Source organism: Lissotriton helveticus, chromosome 9 (assembly GCF_964261635.1).
Source record: "Lissotriton helveticus chromosome 9, aLisHel1.1, whole genome shotgun sequence".
NCBI lineage: Eukaryota > Metazoa > Chordata > Amphibia > Caudata > Salamandridae > Lissotriton > Lissotriton helveticus.
The window spans coordinates 241,160,063-241,175,956 of NC_136070.1; the positions used below are offsets into that span (position 1 = coordinate 241,160,063).

The 15,894-nt window shown below is 49.2% G+C and overlaps 1 protein-coding gene across 1 annotated transcript in view; it reads left to right on the forward strand.

The window, feature by feature from the left end:
• KNL1 (kinetochore scaffold 1) overlaps positions 1-15,894 on the forward strand; it is a 579,877-nt gene that overhangs the window by 58,720 nt on the left and 505,263 nt on the right. The window contains exon 2 of the mRNA XM_078659817.1: positions 10,849-10,890. Within this exon, the coding sequence (XP_078515943.1) occupies positions 10,859-10,890 (32 nt within the window). The 5' untranslated portion in view covers positions 10,849-10,858. The remainder of the gene's footprint in view (positions 1-10,848; positions 10,891-15,894) is intronic.

Below are 15,894 nucleotides of genomic sequence, written 5' to 3' on the forward strand. Positions count from 1 at the left end.
GGTTGTGCTCCTCCCTTGTTCTCAGAAAGAAGTGCCTGTAGGTCTGTCGGGAAGCTCGATGTGCCAGAGGTAGTCCTATGCACTGCGCCGAGCGCGTCCGTGACGCGAACGGGCGCAAACGGGCTTACCTCTGGCGCACCTCCGGCGCGTCTACGGCGCGGCCGCTGCGCGCATCCGCTGCGCGTCTGTTTACACATACCTATTTATGGTATTGCGCCGCCCGGGCTTCCGGCTACTAGAGCCTCTAGCCCCACCCAATATTGTGCTGACTTTGCATGTTTACGCATCCTAAAATGTCTCAACTTTAGATTTGTGACCTAATATTTGTGCAGGTGGCATCAAGGATTGAGTCAGGCTGAAAACAGGCCAAAGGTGAGTATGGATGAAGCATGGCTGAATCAGAAAACGAGAGATTCAGATTTTAAGGTTTCACATTGCATTTCTGGCATTGTCCTAGCATGGATAAATAACTTCCTGCAAGATCGCAGACCAGTGATCACACTAGGCCAATACAACTCACAAGAAAAGGCACTTCTCTCGGGGGTACCCCAGGGTTCGAGTCTTAGCCCTACCCTTCTCAATGCCTCTATGGCTCCACTGATCAGACTGATATCGTCCTTTAATATAGAGACTATTTCATATGTGGACGATACGCAACGAATTCTGGTCTTGGACAATAACACCACTCCGGCGGAAGAATATCTCCGCCAGTGCCGTACAGCGACTTTCAGCTGGATGAAGATTAACCATATTAAGTGTAATTCTGAAAAAACTGAAATTCTTTAGGCCAAGAAAACTCTTTATCTCCCAATCTCTGGTGGCCAGCGAACACCACCCCTCCTGCAAACACGGTAAGCATGGTCAGGAACTTGGGAATAAAATTTGATTCTACTTTATCTTTTAAACAGCAATCTTTGGCAGTTGCTGGCACCTGTTTTTACATCATAAAAAGGCTAAAGAAATCCTTTAATCTGCTTCCCATCTCAGCAAGGCTCACAGTTGCCGTCGCCCTAATTACATCCAGGCTAGACCATTGTAACAGCCTCTAAGCAGGTACCAACAAGTCGGTCCTCCACAAGCTACAAATGGTCCAGTATGCTGCTGCACGGTTAGTGCTGAAGTGGCCTAGGAGGTCATCTGCGGCGCTAGATATACTCCACTTGCTGCCAATTCATAAACGTGTCCTGTTAAAGGTCCTCATCATCCCTTTTAGGGCATACCATTCCTTGGGCCCTCAATATCTCCGAACAAGATTCAAGAGCTACACGCCCTCCCGAAGTTTAAGATCATCCAATGCCAATCTGCTGAAAATGCCAGCTTTCAGATTGGCATCAAAGGGAGAAAAATCGCTCACAGTGATAGGCTCAAAGACATGGAATAAACTTCTTCTACAGCTCCACCAGATCACATCCGAGTCGCTTTTTAGGAAGGCCCTAAAAACTTGGATCTTCAGTGCATCTGACACTTTCTGCAAAACTCTGATCTGATTCCCCGTTCTTAAAGTCAGCACATTACATTACATTCAAAGCCATTCTCAATTTCTTGCTTCATGTTGGTCCATTCTGCAGTCCGCACTTCCCTTTTTAGGTCTCGCTGAATCAATGCGTAAGCATTATTCGGCGAGATTATAGTAAGAGGCTTTCAAAAGTCTACCCAAATGCAGGCTAGCCCCACTCCTTTCTGCTCTCACACTTGTTTTTTTTTTCTTCTATGGAGCGTATTCCTAAATCCACTGGGTTTGAGCAGCCTCGCTCTCTGTGCTCTGCTATTTTGCTATGCTCCTATACATAGTCGAATTTATGCCTTAGAAACGTGCAAATCTCTGTTTTGACCTCCCAGATCAACACGGTCACTTCTGAACTGAAAGCATGCCCCTAAACTGAAAGTGTGCCATGTGAATTGAAACCCTTTTGGTGTCCGCCCCCCCATCAGACTTCAAAGGAATGCGCTCCCCCGCCACAGCAACGCCGAGAGATTAACCTAATCCCCACATGCCCCCCATCCTCTTGTTTTTTTTTTATCAGTGCCCTCTGCACGTCGTGTTATTGGGGTCATTTATTGTATGGTTTAAGGCTAAAACCACTCTTCCACGGCCTCAAGAAAAACTTTGCACTTCACCATGGGTGAGAACCCGCCACCGTCACTCTACCACTCTACCGCCCTCACTCTACCACTCTACCGCCTACCGCCCTCACGCCACTGCCCTCACTCTACCACTCTACCGCCCTCACTCTACCGCTCTACCGCCCTCACTCTACCACTCTACTGCCCTCACTCTACCGCCAGGGGTCTCCAAACCGGCCCTGGAGTGCCGGATCCATGCCAGATTTTGTGCATATCTCCATTTAGATACATGTAGTTATTTTAAAAATCTGGCATGTATCCGGCCGTCCAGGACCGGTTTGGGGACCCCTGCAGTCTGTCGCCCTCACTCTACCGCCCTCACTCTACCACTCTACCGCCCTCACTCTACCACTCTACCGCCCTCACTCTACCGCCCTCACTCTACCACTCTACCGCCCTCACTCTACCACTCTACCGCCCTCACTCTACCACTCTACCGCCCTCACTCTACCGCCCTCACTCTACCGCCCTCACTCTACCGCCCTCACTCTACCGCCCTCACTCTACCGCCCTCACTCTACCGCCCTCACTCTACCGCCCTCACTCTACCGCCCTCACTCTACCGCCCTCACTCTACCGCCCTCACTCTACCGCCCTCACTCTACCGCCCTCACTCTACCGCCCTCACTCTACCGCCCTCACTCTACCGCCCTCACTCTACCGCCCTCACTCTACCGCCCTCACTCTACCGCCCTCACTCTACCGCCCTCACTCTACCGCCCTCACTCTACCGCCCTCCCTCACTCTACCGCCCTCCCTCACTCTACCGCCCTCCCTCACTCTACCGCCCTCCCTCACTCTACCGCCCTCCCTCACTCTACCGCCCTCCCTCACTCTACCGCCCTCCCTCACTCTACCGCCCTCCCTCTCTACCGCCCTCCCTCTCTACCGCCCTCCCTCACTCTACCGCCCTCCCTCACTCTACCGCCCTCCCTCACTCTACCGCCCTCCCTCACTCTACCGCCCTCCCTCTACCGCTCTACCGCCCTCACTCTACCGCTCTACCGCCCTCACTCTACCGCTCTACCGCCCTCACTCTACCGCTCTACCGCCCTCACTCTACCGCTCTACCGCCCTCACTCTACCACTCTACCGCCCTCGCTCTACCGCCCTCACTCTACCGCCCTCACTCTACCGCCCTCACTCTGCCGCCCTCACTCTGCCGCCCTCACTCTACCGCCCTCACTCTGCCGCCCTCACTCTACCGCCCTCACTCTACCGCCCTCACTCTACCGCCCTCACTCTACCGCCCTCACTCTACCGCCCTCACTCTACCGCCCTCACTCTACCGCCCTCACTCTACCGCCCTCACTCTACCGCCCTCACTCTACCGCCCTCACTCTACCGCCCTCACTCTACCGCTCTACCGCCCTCACTCTACCGCTCTACCGCCCTCACTCTACCGCTCTACCGCCCTCACTCTACCGCCCTCACTCTACCGCCCTCACTCTACCGCCCTCACTCTACCGCCCTCACTCTACCGCCCTCACTCTACCGCCCTCACTCTACCGCCCTCACTCTACCGCCCTCACTCTACCGCCCTCACTCTACCGCTCTACCGCCCGCACTCTACCGCTCTACCGCCCTCACTCTACCGCCCTCACTCTACCGCCCTCACTCTACCGCCCTCACTCTACCGCTCTACCGCCCTCACTCTACCGCTCTACCGCCCTCACTCTACCGCTCTACCGCCCTCACTCTACCGCTCTACCGCCCTCACTCTACCGCTCTACCGCCCTCACTCTACCGCCCTCACTCTACCGCTCTACCGCCCTCACTCTACCACTCTACCGCCCTCACTCTACCGCCCTCACTCTACCGCTCTACCGCCCTCACTCTACCGCCCTCACTCTACCGCTCTACCGCCCTCACTCTACCGCCCTCACTCTACCGCTCTACCGCCCTCACTCTACCGCCCTCACTCTACCGCTCTACCGCCCTCACTCTACCGCTCTACCGCCCTCACTCTACCGCTCTACCGCCCTCACTCTACCGCCCTCACTCTACCGCTCTACCGCCCTCGCTCTACCGCTCTACCGCCCTCGCTCTACCGCCCTCGCTCTACCGCCCTCGCTCTACCGCTCTACCGCCCTCGCTCTACCGCTCTACCGCCCTCGCTCTACCGCTCTACCGCTCTACCGCCCTCGCTCTACCGCTCTACCGCCCTGGCTCTACCGCCCTCACTCTACCGCTCTACTGCCCTCACTCTACCACTCTACCGCCCTGGCTCTACCGCTCTACCGCCCTCACTCTACCGCCCTCACTCTACCGCCCTCACTCTACCGCCCTCACTCTACCGCCCTCACTCTACCGCCCTCACTCTACCGCTCTACCGCCCTCACTCTACCGCCCTCACTCTACCACTCTACCGCCCTCACTCTACCACTCTACCGCCCTCACTCTACCGCTCTACCGCCCTGGCTCTACCGCTCTACCGCCCTCGCTCTACCGCCCTCACTCTACCGCTCTACCGCCCTCGCTCTACCGCCCTCGCTCTACCGCCCTCGCTCTACCGCCCTCGCTCTACCGCCCTCGCTCTACCGCCCTCGCTCTACCGCCCTCGCTCTACCGCCCTCGCTCTACCGCCCTCGCTCTACCGCCCTCGCTCTACCGCCCTCGCTCTACCGCCCTCGCTCTACCGCCCTCGCTCTACCGCCCTCGCTCTACCGCCCTCGCTCTACCGCCCTCGCTCTACCGCCCTCGCTCTACCGCCCTCGCTCTACCGCCCTCGCTCTACCGCCCTCGCTCTACCGCCCTCGCTCTACCGCCCTCGCTCTACCGCCCTCGCTCTACCGCCCTCGCTCTACCGCCCTCGCTCTACCGCCCTCGCTCTACCGCCCTCGCTCTACCGCCCTCGCTCTACCGCCCTCGCTCTACCGCCCTCGCTCTACCGCCCTCACTCTACCGCCCTCACTCTACCGCCCTCACTCTACCGCCCTCACTCTACCGCCCTCACTCTACCGCCCTCACTCTACCGCCCTCACTCTACCGCCCTCACTCTACCGCCCTCACTCTACCGCCCTCACTCTACCGCCCTCACTCTACCGCCCTCACTCTACCGCCCTCACTCTACCGCCCTCACTCTACCGCCCTCACTCTACCGCCCTCACTCTACCGCCCTCACTCTACCGCCCTCACTCTACCGCCCTCACTCTACCGCCCTCACTCTACCACTCTACCGCCCTCACTCTACCACTCTACCGCCCTCACTCTACCACTCTACCGCCCTCACTCTACCACTCTACCGCCCTCACTCTACCACTCTACCGCCCTCACTCTACCACTCTACCGCCCTCACTCTACCACTCTACCGCCCTCACTCTACCACTCTAATTAATTGTGCTGTTTCAGCATACATCAGAATGAGAACAGTAGAAATGAAGCACATGTTTTGATATTCTGAAGTGTGGTGGAAACAAATTTTAATATGATCAAATCAATTAACTTGGTGATGACATTCCACACATTATCATTTGTGCGCAATAAATCTGTATGTCTGTGCAAATGTAATGGCCATTTAAATTGGAAATGTCTTGTTTGTAATGGTAGTGTGTTATAACATCATGCATCCTCTACACTACGCCACTCCTCTTTACACTACCCCTCTATTCAACACTCTACACAACTTCACTCTGCTCCAGTCTGTGCCCTACCACTCTGTTATGGCACTTCACGACACTCCACTCTACTCCACCCCAATCTACCCCACTCTACTCCGCCCCAGTCTACTCGAGTACAGTCTACTTAACTTCCAATCTACTACACTCTACCCCACTCCAACCCCACCTTACCCTACCATACTCCACTCCAACCCCCCTCCACTCCGATCCAATCTACCCCACTTCAAACCACCCCACCCCACTCTACGCTACTCAAATCTGTCCTACCCCACCCCATGCTTCGAACGTTTAGCCATGCTGAAGAGCAGCCACACTGGTGTATAACCTGGCTAAAGTACATAGCCAAAGCCAATAGCTCTCGCATAGGTGAGATGTATTAGCTTTGCCAATGTTTGTTTCCCACCATTTTTGCTTACTCCCCTCCTTTCACATCGTTGTTTGACCCATCCTTCAACCACCTCCCTCGTAGCTGCTGCTTGCTCTTGTTTTTATGTGTGTGGCTGTTGTGTGTGGCTGTTGTGTGTGTCTGTGTAGGCTAGATAGAGTAATTTTTCCACATTTGAAGCTGGTTACCCAGCTCCGAAGTCAGCAGTTATGGACATTATGCCACAATCTCTCCCTTAAGCACTGTTCAGAAGATCGCCTCTTTTAGCCATGTTGAAAATAAATGCACTGTTCATGCCTCTTACATGTACAGCAAACCCTTAGACTTCATTCATTGCTTAAAAAAAAACATTACATTTAAGAGCCGCATGAATCTTCAAACTTTACTTTTAGCCATGCTATACAGCCACACTGCTGTGTAACACGGCTATCAAACATTGGCAAAGCCAGTATCTCTCGTAAAGGTGAGACCTATTGGGTTTGCCAATGCTTGTTTTGTTGATTTTCAATATTTTGTCCTTTCACGCCTTCCATGCACATCTTTTAAAACTCTGGTCATTTTCATATGTGCTGTCTCCTTTTATCTTTTTTCCCTGTTTCTTATTAGCAGATTTATCGCTTTTACTGCCTTCTTTTAAAAAAAAAAAAATTAAAAAATTGTATTCCTATTTTCTGAATCACTTGTTTGGCTTCCCTCTGTGTTCAGCATTCTATTGCCCTTTTTAATCATAACAATTGTTTTATTTTTTTTTATTTTTCTTGTCACTATTTTCCACTTTGCCTCTTTTTCTGTATCCCGTAACTCCCACAGATTAAAATATTCAATTCAGTTACTTTATTCGGATAAAAAACATATCCACAAAAGAGCAATTCACGTAACAGCACATAAAATAAAGAAATTCATGATAACAATATAAAAACAAATTCGATAAAACTTTGTTCAGAAAGTGCCCATCGTATTGCAGGCACAACCAACAATTTCAGAAAGTGCCAACTCTGCAACGGGTTCATCGTCTTCCAAGTTGAGGACGTTCCTATATGCTACATCAAGGTGACACACGTAATGCACAAGTTCATGATTATAATAACAATATAAAAACAGATTCAATAAAACATTCATAAAGTGCATATCATGTTGCGGGAATGCACAGCGGTTTTCAGGAAGGTGCCAACTTGAAAAATCAGCTCATCTTCCAAATTGAGGATATTCCTATATGCATCTTCAAGGTGAACGGGCCAATTCTTTTCAAAATATGGTAATAACCATTTGGCATAATTTATATAAAACTTGCAAAATAATAAACTTAATGTAGTTTGCCCGCTGTGGCCGTCACATGGGCATGGCATGGCATCTAAATTGACCTGAAGACCAAGAGGAAAACAAAGTAAAAATGTCACTGTTTCACCCTTAGGCGGAGAAGGAGTCCCCTCTCCCAGCGGCCTATAGGTTTTGCGAGATAACTGGCTGGCTAATAATAAGTGTTCTCAATAGACATGAAAGTGGCTACAGTTGGTTTCCTGGACTCCCTGTCGAGTCTTGCCTTACAATAACACACATATAGGGCTGTCAGAAGATCTTTTTTTTACTTACAAAATTTATCTAATTTGTTCATAGAAAAATATGTTCGAGGTTAAACCCTGTTTAGGCTTGATCTCACCTCCGCTAACCAGGGAATATTAATTCCCCTTTCACACTTAAGGCAATCTCCTATAATCTCTCTTGTAAGAGATGCCGCTGGGTTTTTCCAAATGGCTAGCCAAAATAAAGCAGGCCGGGCCTTTATATAGTCTTCAATATAGTGTAATTTTAATTGGCTATGCCAAACATATTGTGACGTAGAGATGGGGGCACCCAAATGTTTCAGACAAACCTATTTTCCTCACACTGAATACTACAACTCTTTGAGTAACCCCATACATCTGCGCCGTAAATTGCCGTTGGAATACACTGAAATTATTTTCTTTTATAAATGGCTATGATAGCCCCCGTTCTCCTTGGTTGGGGAAGACTAAGGACCGAATTAATAGCTTATGGAAAACTTGTTCCTACAGTACATCATATGATCGAGCCAAGAACCATTCGCTGCAAAAACCCAACCCTAAATATAGAAAAGTGCTAGTGCATTGTAAACATTGATTACCCACAGACCTAGTTTAAAAGACCCCTCCTCGGCCCGCAAGCCATTATAAAAGATTTTTTTTTATTAGTGCATAGGTCTAAACTGGCCAAAAATCATCTATTTCCCCCTTTGTAGGTCTGAAAACAGACCTTTTTTATATAAACAAATTTTATTTCGGTGATAATTCCGACCCGGTTTTGGGTGCCAGGAGAAGCTCAGTGGTGCACCGTCTCTGGTGCCGTGCGTGGCCGTCAAAGAGAAGAAGTCCTATATTTCTTGAGTTTTCGCCACAGTGAGTACCTCATGCTGCGAGTGGGCGTGGAGGCCTAAGTGCCAGGTATGACAACCTTCCAGTGTCTTGAGACGGAGCGCATATGCATGGACGCCGTGCTGCGGCAGAAAGTATCGAAGCCTGGATGTGCCATTCGAGGGGTCCTCCAAGATAGCAGGGGAGCGAGAGGGCGCGTACGCCTGATGTTGCCGCTGGGGAGATCGAGAGACACTGGATCTGTTTGCTTCTTCCAGATGCGGAAGACTCAAACGGATCCAGCATCTCCTGGCATCCAAAACCGGGTCGGAATTATCACCGGTTCTACAGGACCCCTTCCACCTTTCCTACAATGCCATACGGCCCTGAAGAGTCACGGGACAGTTTCCTTGCGACTAAACACGTGTCGGCTGGTTGTTTGATTCCATTCTTTTGTTACTTTATTAAATAACTTTGAACATTACACTGATGTCGACCACAGCAATTTTGATCTAAACAAGAGTATCATACTGTTATTATACCCCCACCACGTGTGCCCAGGACTGTGCTTGCTTTGTATAACGTGTCTAAGAAGTTGTGAAGGGAGTTTTAGCTTTGAGTTTGTAGTATCTTGTCCATTAGGCTGTTAGTGTGTGGACACTGTGCTGTCTTTTTTTTTTTTTTAAAGTTTTTTTATTAAGTCCCCCCCGTAACAGGTACAAAGCACAGGGACAATAAAGTTATACATAATTCCTATATAACAGTGATTATTTCATACATAAAGCATCTTTTTTACTTTTTGCTATTACAATCTTGACTTCCATCCTATTAATCAAAGAAAGAGTGCTCGAGCTATAGTTAATTTCAGAGGACCAGAGAGTACAGCATTAATTAAGACCAAGAAAGAAAAAAAAGAAAAAAAGAAGAAAGATAAAAAAGAAAGTTAAATATATGAAAGAAGAGAAAAGGAGATGAGTAACATAATAACAAAATATCAACAAAATATCTATCATCTAACATTCCCTTCTTTCCATCGTGTAATCGGATCCCAAATTTGTACCCCCAACATTCTTCCCTTTCTCCCCTTCCTTGCATATATAACAGTTTCTAACTTATATATTGACAATAATTTAGCTAACCACTGATGAAACGTCGGAGGGAGAGGATCAAGCCACACAGTAGCTATACATAATCGCAAAACTGCCATTGCCAAAAAAATAAAACTTCCATCCCTTATCTGCCCCTCTGCTTCAACTCCTAATAGTATTATTGACGGAGTTAATACTATGTCTAATCCTAATGCGTTATTTACAGAATTCTTTATAGCTTTCTTTATTTCCTCCAAGTGGGGACATAATGCAAAAATATGCTCTAAATCAGCATCCGGGTTATCACGTCTAAAACATCTAGTACCTGATGTCGCCCCCCACTGGGCTAGTTTAGCTGGTGTATAATACAGATGATACAAAGTTTTAAAGTGTTGAGACTGCAATGAAGCTGTACACAGTAACTTCTTACCCATATCTAATGATGAAGAAAACTGAGCCCGTCCTATATCTAATCCGGTTGCCCATTTATCCATCCATTTCTCCAAATCATCCTTCTTTAGTGTTAACAATTCTAAATAAAACCTCTTAATCGTACAATTTGTGCCAGCTTGTATAACCTCCATTATTGAGTTTTTCGCAAATCCCGCTACACCACTAAAACTTCTCACTTGGAGATATTTAAAGAAGTGTCTAGTCTCTAAACCATAGCTTGCCTGTAGCTCCGAAAATTGCATTGTGGTGTCACAGCTCGCGCTGATGCCTCAACTCATGTTTTGACACGCAGGGAGAGAATACGGTTGGCTTCTGACAGTTGACTTCTCACAGTTGAGATGTGTGGTGCTGTGCAACATCGCAATGCCTTCCTGTCTGTGGGATCAGTGCTATTCTTTGTGAATAAATTACTGGAAGTACTTGGAGTCCTGTCGTTACTACATAGTTCTTTTCCTTGTGTTTTGTTCTGTAAATTAAATGTTTGGTAGTTGGCAATAAATATCCTCGAATTGCTGATCCATTACCTTGAGTTGACATGTGGTAGCCCAACAGTATTCCATTGATCTCTTTAGAAAACTTTGTGTAATATGGTAGGTGTATGTTTTGAAAGTTGATGTATGCTTTGCCATACCAAGTAATACATATCCTGTTTGTCTTCTTGTGCCCTTTTTATATGCTCATTCTTATATCAATCTTACAATGTACATTTGCAACAGGAAATATACTTCATTAGAACTGCCTTGGGTGTTGTTGGCACTATGAGGTAGAATGGTTTTGAATTTTTCTCCGTTTATGCCTTCCTTCTGGCATAGGTAACAAAGAATGGAAGAAATACCAGTAACACAAAATGTGAGGTGAGTGTTTATACACTTAGCATGTTCATGAATACATTCTCCCTTTGTGGATTCCTTTTAAAACGTAGTGCAGCAGAAATGAACTTTAACACACTCCGAGTATATGTTCCATTTCCAGTCTGCATTTCAGCAATTCTGTTTTTGTAAATTATTAGCTATAAGATTAAAATTGATTATGTGAAATGCTAGGTTCTCACTCTTCTAGTGGCAATCTTTTATTGTTTCAGCTTTATAAACGGAAGCTGTACCCTATAACCTAAATACCCCAACGTTTAAAATTGCAATAAGGCATACAAATATTGTTGAGTCAAATTGTAGTGCATGCTCCGCAATTGACTGCCTGAAGTGCTCAATTTTGTCAGTTTTTTTTAATACACGCAACTGCATGGATAGATTATAACAAATATTCAGTTGAAGTTGTATAGCTGATGTCCCATTAAACCCATTATTCATGTGGAGTGTGTGAAGTTATTTATTTATACCAGGATATATGACCACCTATTAAATGCCATTTCCACGTAGGAGTATTTGAAAATAAATGTACAAGTACTACAGGAGTGTAGTCACATGCTTGCTGTTAATGTCTAATTTTGTTTTTGGCGGTGGGTTTACCCCAGAATTCTACCCCCCCACCCCCTTCGTAGGGCATTATCCCAGTCGATTATCACCTGCAGCTGAGAAGCTCAATAGAATGCCTTGAAGTGTGGGAGGCGGTGGGGGTGGGCAATACCCCGTTTTACGCTGATCGGCAGAGGATCCGTGAAGCACTCCGGGGCCCCCTCCATACCATATTAGTCGATAGATCTCCCCGTCTAGATGTCCAAGGAAGCCCTCGGATACAAGGTGTGCTCTGAGGCACATAGAGCAATTTGAAGAGGGTGATCATAAGTATGGCAACTCTACCAAGGAGCGTCAGGGGGAGTTTCCTCCCTAGGACCACATCTTCCTGGAAGCGGGTCAACTGTGAGTCCAGAGGTATCAGATGCCGTCACTCGCGAGTGGCAGGGATTATTATATCTCGGTCTCATGAGTCTATTTTGAAGAGGACTGCTTTGTCCCAGTTCACCCTGTAGCCAGAGTAATCACTGAACTCCTGTGCCCAGCATGGTGCCAAGGACACCCCAGGCTCTGGGATGTACAGCAGGATGTTGTCTGCGTACAAAGAAATCTTCAGCTCTTTGCAGTTCTGGACTGCCTCCCACTTCCAATGCCCGAATCCGGAAGGCCAAAACTTTAATGCACAAAGCGAACCATAAAGGAAAGTGTGAACAGCCCTATCTGGTACCCCATGCCAGTTGGAACAATCCCAAGGTCATCCCAGCTGAACCATTGCAGCACTGCAAAGCAGTAGGGCCAGTGGATCGTATCAAAGGCCTTCTTTTCATCGATGGAGATGACCACCAGAGGTCAGGGGAGGTCCATCACCACATCCAGCTAGGTATGGCGGTACCTGATGTTCTGACGCGTTAAGCGATGTGGTATGAACCCGCTTTGGTCACGGCCGATCAACTTGGCTATAACTTTATGTAATCTGCGTGCCTTAATTCTAGTAGGCAGAAGTTTAGTCTTGACTTTTTTTTTTTTTTTTTTTTTTTTTTGGGGTTATAAACTTTTATTCGTCATCAATTCACACACACAGCTTCCGCCTACAACCCTGGGGCCGGCAGCAAACTTAGAACAATGGCAGTACAGTAATCAAGACCAACTCACAAAAAATTTTTTTCACATCACATCGTCCTAGGGACCAGTTGACCAATTCTCAAAAAAGTACAGCCCCGTTAGTGTTACGTGTGTGCTTCTACCCCGAGTCATAATCTCACAATCCTTGGTATTTGCGGATTTGGCAGCTGCCAGAAGAGACGGTTCGTAACATGAAGTGTGTGTGTCCGACAACGAGAACCAGGTCCCATCTTTTATCACAACAATTCCCCTAAACACCCCACCCTCTTCCCCTGACTGCCTGTGTGCCTTCCACTAAAATGTCACCGCCCTTTCAATGCCAATTGTCATTCCGCCCGCATCTACGCTGTTCTAACCCTCTCCGTCCACCTAGGTCCCACGCTCACCCTGACCTCCCGACTAGTGTGTCACCCAGCGTAAGCAGCCTATATGTCTAAGTCCTCGAGCTCCCTTATATACCCCTGTGTCCCGCCCGTGTGCCCCCCCCCCCAGCCCCCAGGAATGTGTATCTAATCCTCTTGGCCCTCCTCCCTCTCCCTTTGTACCTCTGTCTCCTCCTGATCCTCTTCCGCGGTGTTTCTATTGGAATCGTAAGTCAGATACAGGTCCCAAAAGTTTTTAGGTCTACTCACAGGGAGGAGTAGTTCACTATATAACCGTGATTGGGTGCAACTGTACAGCATATCCCTGTCCCATTTTTTTTTTTGTTGGTAGCGGGCCTCGCATCCAACACTGTGCCACCGCTCGCCTAGCCAGAATGAGCCCTATGTCTGCCAAGCGACGCGTCGCCGGAGGAAGAACTCTGGTGTGTCCCAACAGTGCCAGCGCTGGATCTACTGGAAATTCGATCTCGAGTATTCGACTCAGCTCTAGAAAGACGTCCTCCCAGAAGTTGTTAATTCCTGGGCAGGACCATGCCAGATGTAAGAAGTCCGCTACTGGCGCGTGGCAGCGTTCACATTCGGGCGTCTGCTGGAGCCCGTATCTGTGCAAGCGTTCTGGAGTGTAATACACCCTCTGCAGGAATTTAAACTGTATGAGTCTGTGCCTAGCATTCAGCGACACCTTTTTCGTATTTTGGCAGCAATACTTCCACATTGCGTCGCTGATCTCCGTCTGGAAGTCTCGTTGCCACGCCAGTCTGGCCTTAGAGGGGGCCTGTTCCCGGAGACGCTGTGCCATCTTGTATAATCGCGAAAGCATATTGCACGATGACGGCGTTTTTATGACGTACGTCAGTTCAGGCAACTCGGTGGGCTCCTCCATGTTTGGCCCCAGCAGCTCCCGCAGTGCCGCGCGAATCCTATGCAAGTGAAAGCGGTGCATCAATGTCACCGGGGCCTGGGAGGTAGCAACCTGGTCCCAGGAAACCACCTTCCCCTCCCTGAAGAGGTCCCCCAACTTGAATATGCCTAGTTGATTAAGAGCACGCGTGACTCCTGTTTCCCGCAGCGGTGGTAACCACACAGCCCAGTCTATCGGAACCAGAGGGGAGTACAGCAGTGAGCAGGCATGGCTCTTGGCCAAAGAGTGCCATGCGTGATTCGTCGACGCGATCGAGTCCAGAGTTCCTACACGTCGCGTGACCGGTTCAAAGATAGTAGCCGCGGGCGGGAGGGGCTGCGTGAATAGAGTCTCTAGAATCACGTGTGGGATGGTACGCTCCCCGTGTATCCAGGTATGTCGCCTGCGCGACCCTATAGTACTGTACCATATCCGGGGCCCCTAGTCCGCCCAGCTCATATGGGAGGGTCAGGATTTGCCACTGTACCCTGGGCTGCTTTCCTCCCCATGCCAGCCGCGTGAGAGTTTGCGTCATCGTCTTGAAGAAGGCCTTAGAAAGGATCACCGGGAGATTATTAAAAAGAAACAAGAACCTCGGGAGGACTATCATTTTCATGAGCGCAATGCGGCCCATGAGGGAGAGCGGCAACCTGCACCATCGTTCAACATCCTCTGTTAACTTCGTGTAGGCGACACCATAATTTTCCCGAACTAACACATCCGGGTCTGGATGCAGCTGCACACCCAAGTACCTAACTGGGTCATCCGACCACTGCAATGGGTACTCCATGACAAATTTACTCATCACCGTAGTCAGTGGGAACGCCACCGATTTGGTCCAGTTCACTTTTAGACCGGATAGGGCGCCAAATTGCACTACTTCCCTGAGTACGGGGGAGAGGTTAAGTTCCGGGTCTCTGACGTACAAAAGTGTGTCGTCAGCGTACGTAGAGATACAAATCTTATAAGTAGGGAAATTGATGCCCTCATGACTGTGGTATTCCCGGAGCGCACACGCTAGGGGCTCCGCCACTAGGGCGTATAGCAAGGGGGAGAGGGGGCAGCCCTGTCTGGTACCCCTACCTATTCCGAACGCCTCCGTGACTCTGTCTCCAATTCGTAGCCTGGCCAACGGCTTGTAATACAGGGCGCCTATCATCTGTAGGAATGGTTCGCCCAGTCCCATCTTTCTGAGTACTCTGGACATGAACGGCCACTCCACAGAGTCAAAGGCTTTCTCCATGTCGAGAAATGCTGCCAATGCCTTATTCTCCGGTTTCACATGCTGCATCGTCCCCAAGACCGTGCGTATATTATACGTGAGGTTCCTAGCTGGTATAAAACCTGCCTGTTCTGGGGCTACCAGTTCCGGGGCGAGCAGGTCGAGTCGCGAGAACCTTGGCATACAGCTTGGCGTCGACATTAATCAGTGAGAGAGGCCTGTATGAGCCACACTCCGTCGCGGGTTTCCCAGGCTTAAGAATCGTTATGAGTGCCTCCCGCATCGTCGGGGGCAAGCAGCCTTCCAAGCAAATATCATCAAATAAAGCTGATAGGAAGGGGAGCAGCTGTTCTTTAAAAGACTTGTAGAAGCCGACAGTCAGCCCATCAGCGCCCGGAGCACTACCGGACTTCATGCTGTCTAGCGCCTCCGCAATTTCCTCCCTTTGGATGGGCATCATAAGGAATTCTCTCTGCGAGTTGGACAGCTGTGGCATCCTGATGTAGCTCAGGTAATCGTCGATAGCCCTTTCCATTCCCGTAGACTTTGATTCATATAGAGTGGAGTAGTACCGTCTAAATTCCCCAACAATCTGTTCTTCATCTGTGAGGACCTCCCCCGTACTCGAAACCAGTTCGCCAATTAGTAACGGACGTCGTTCGTGCCGAATCAACTTGGCCAGGAGTGAGCTGGGTCTTTCCCCCTCACCGTAGGTGCGGGCTGTGGCATACTTGCCCATATGCTGCACCTCCCTGTCTGCCTCCGCGTTATATTCCGTCAGTAACTGTTTAATGTGGTCCAAGGCGTCTCCCTCGGGG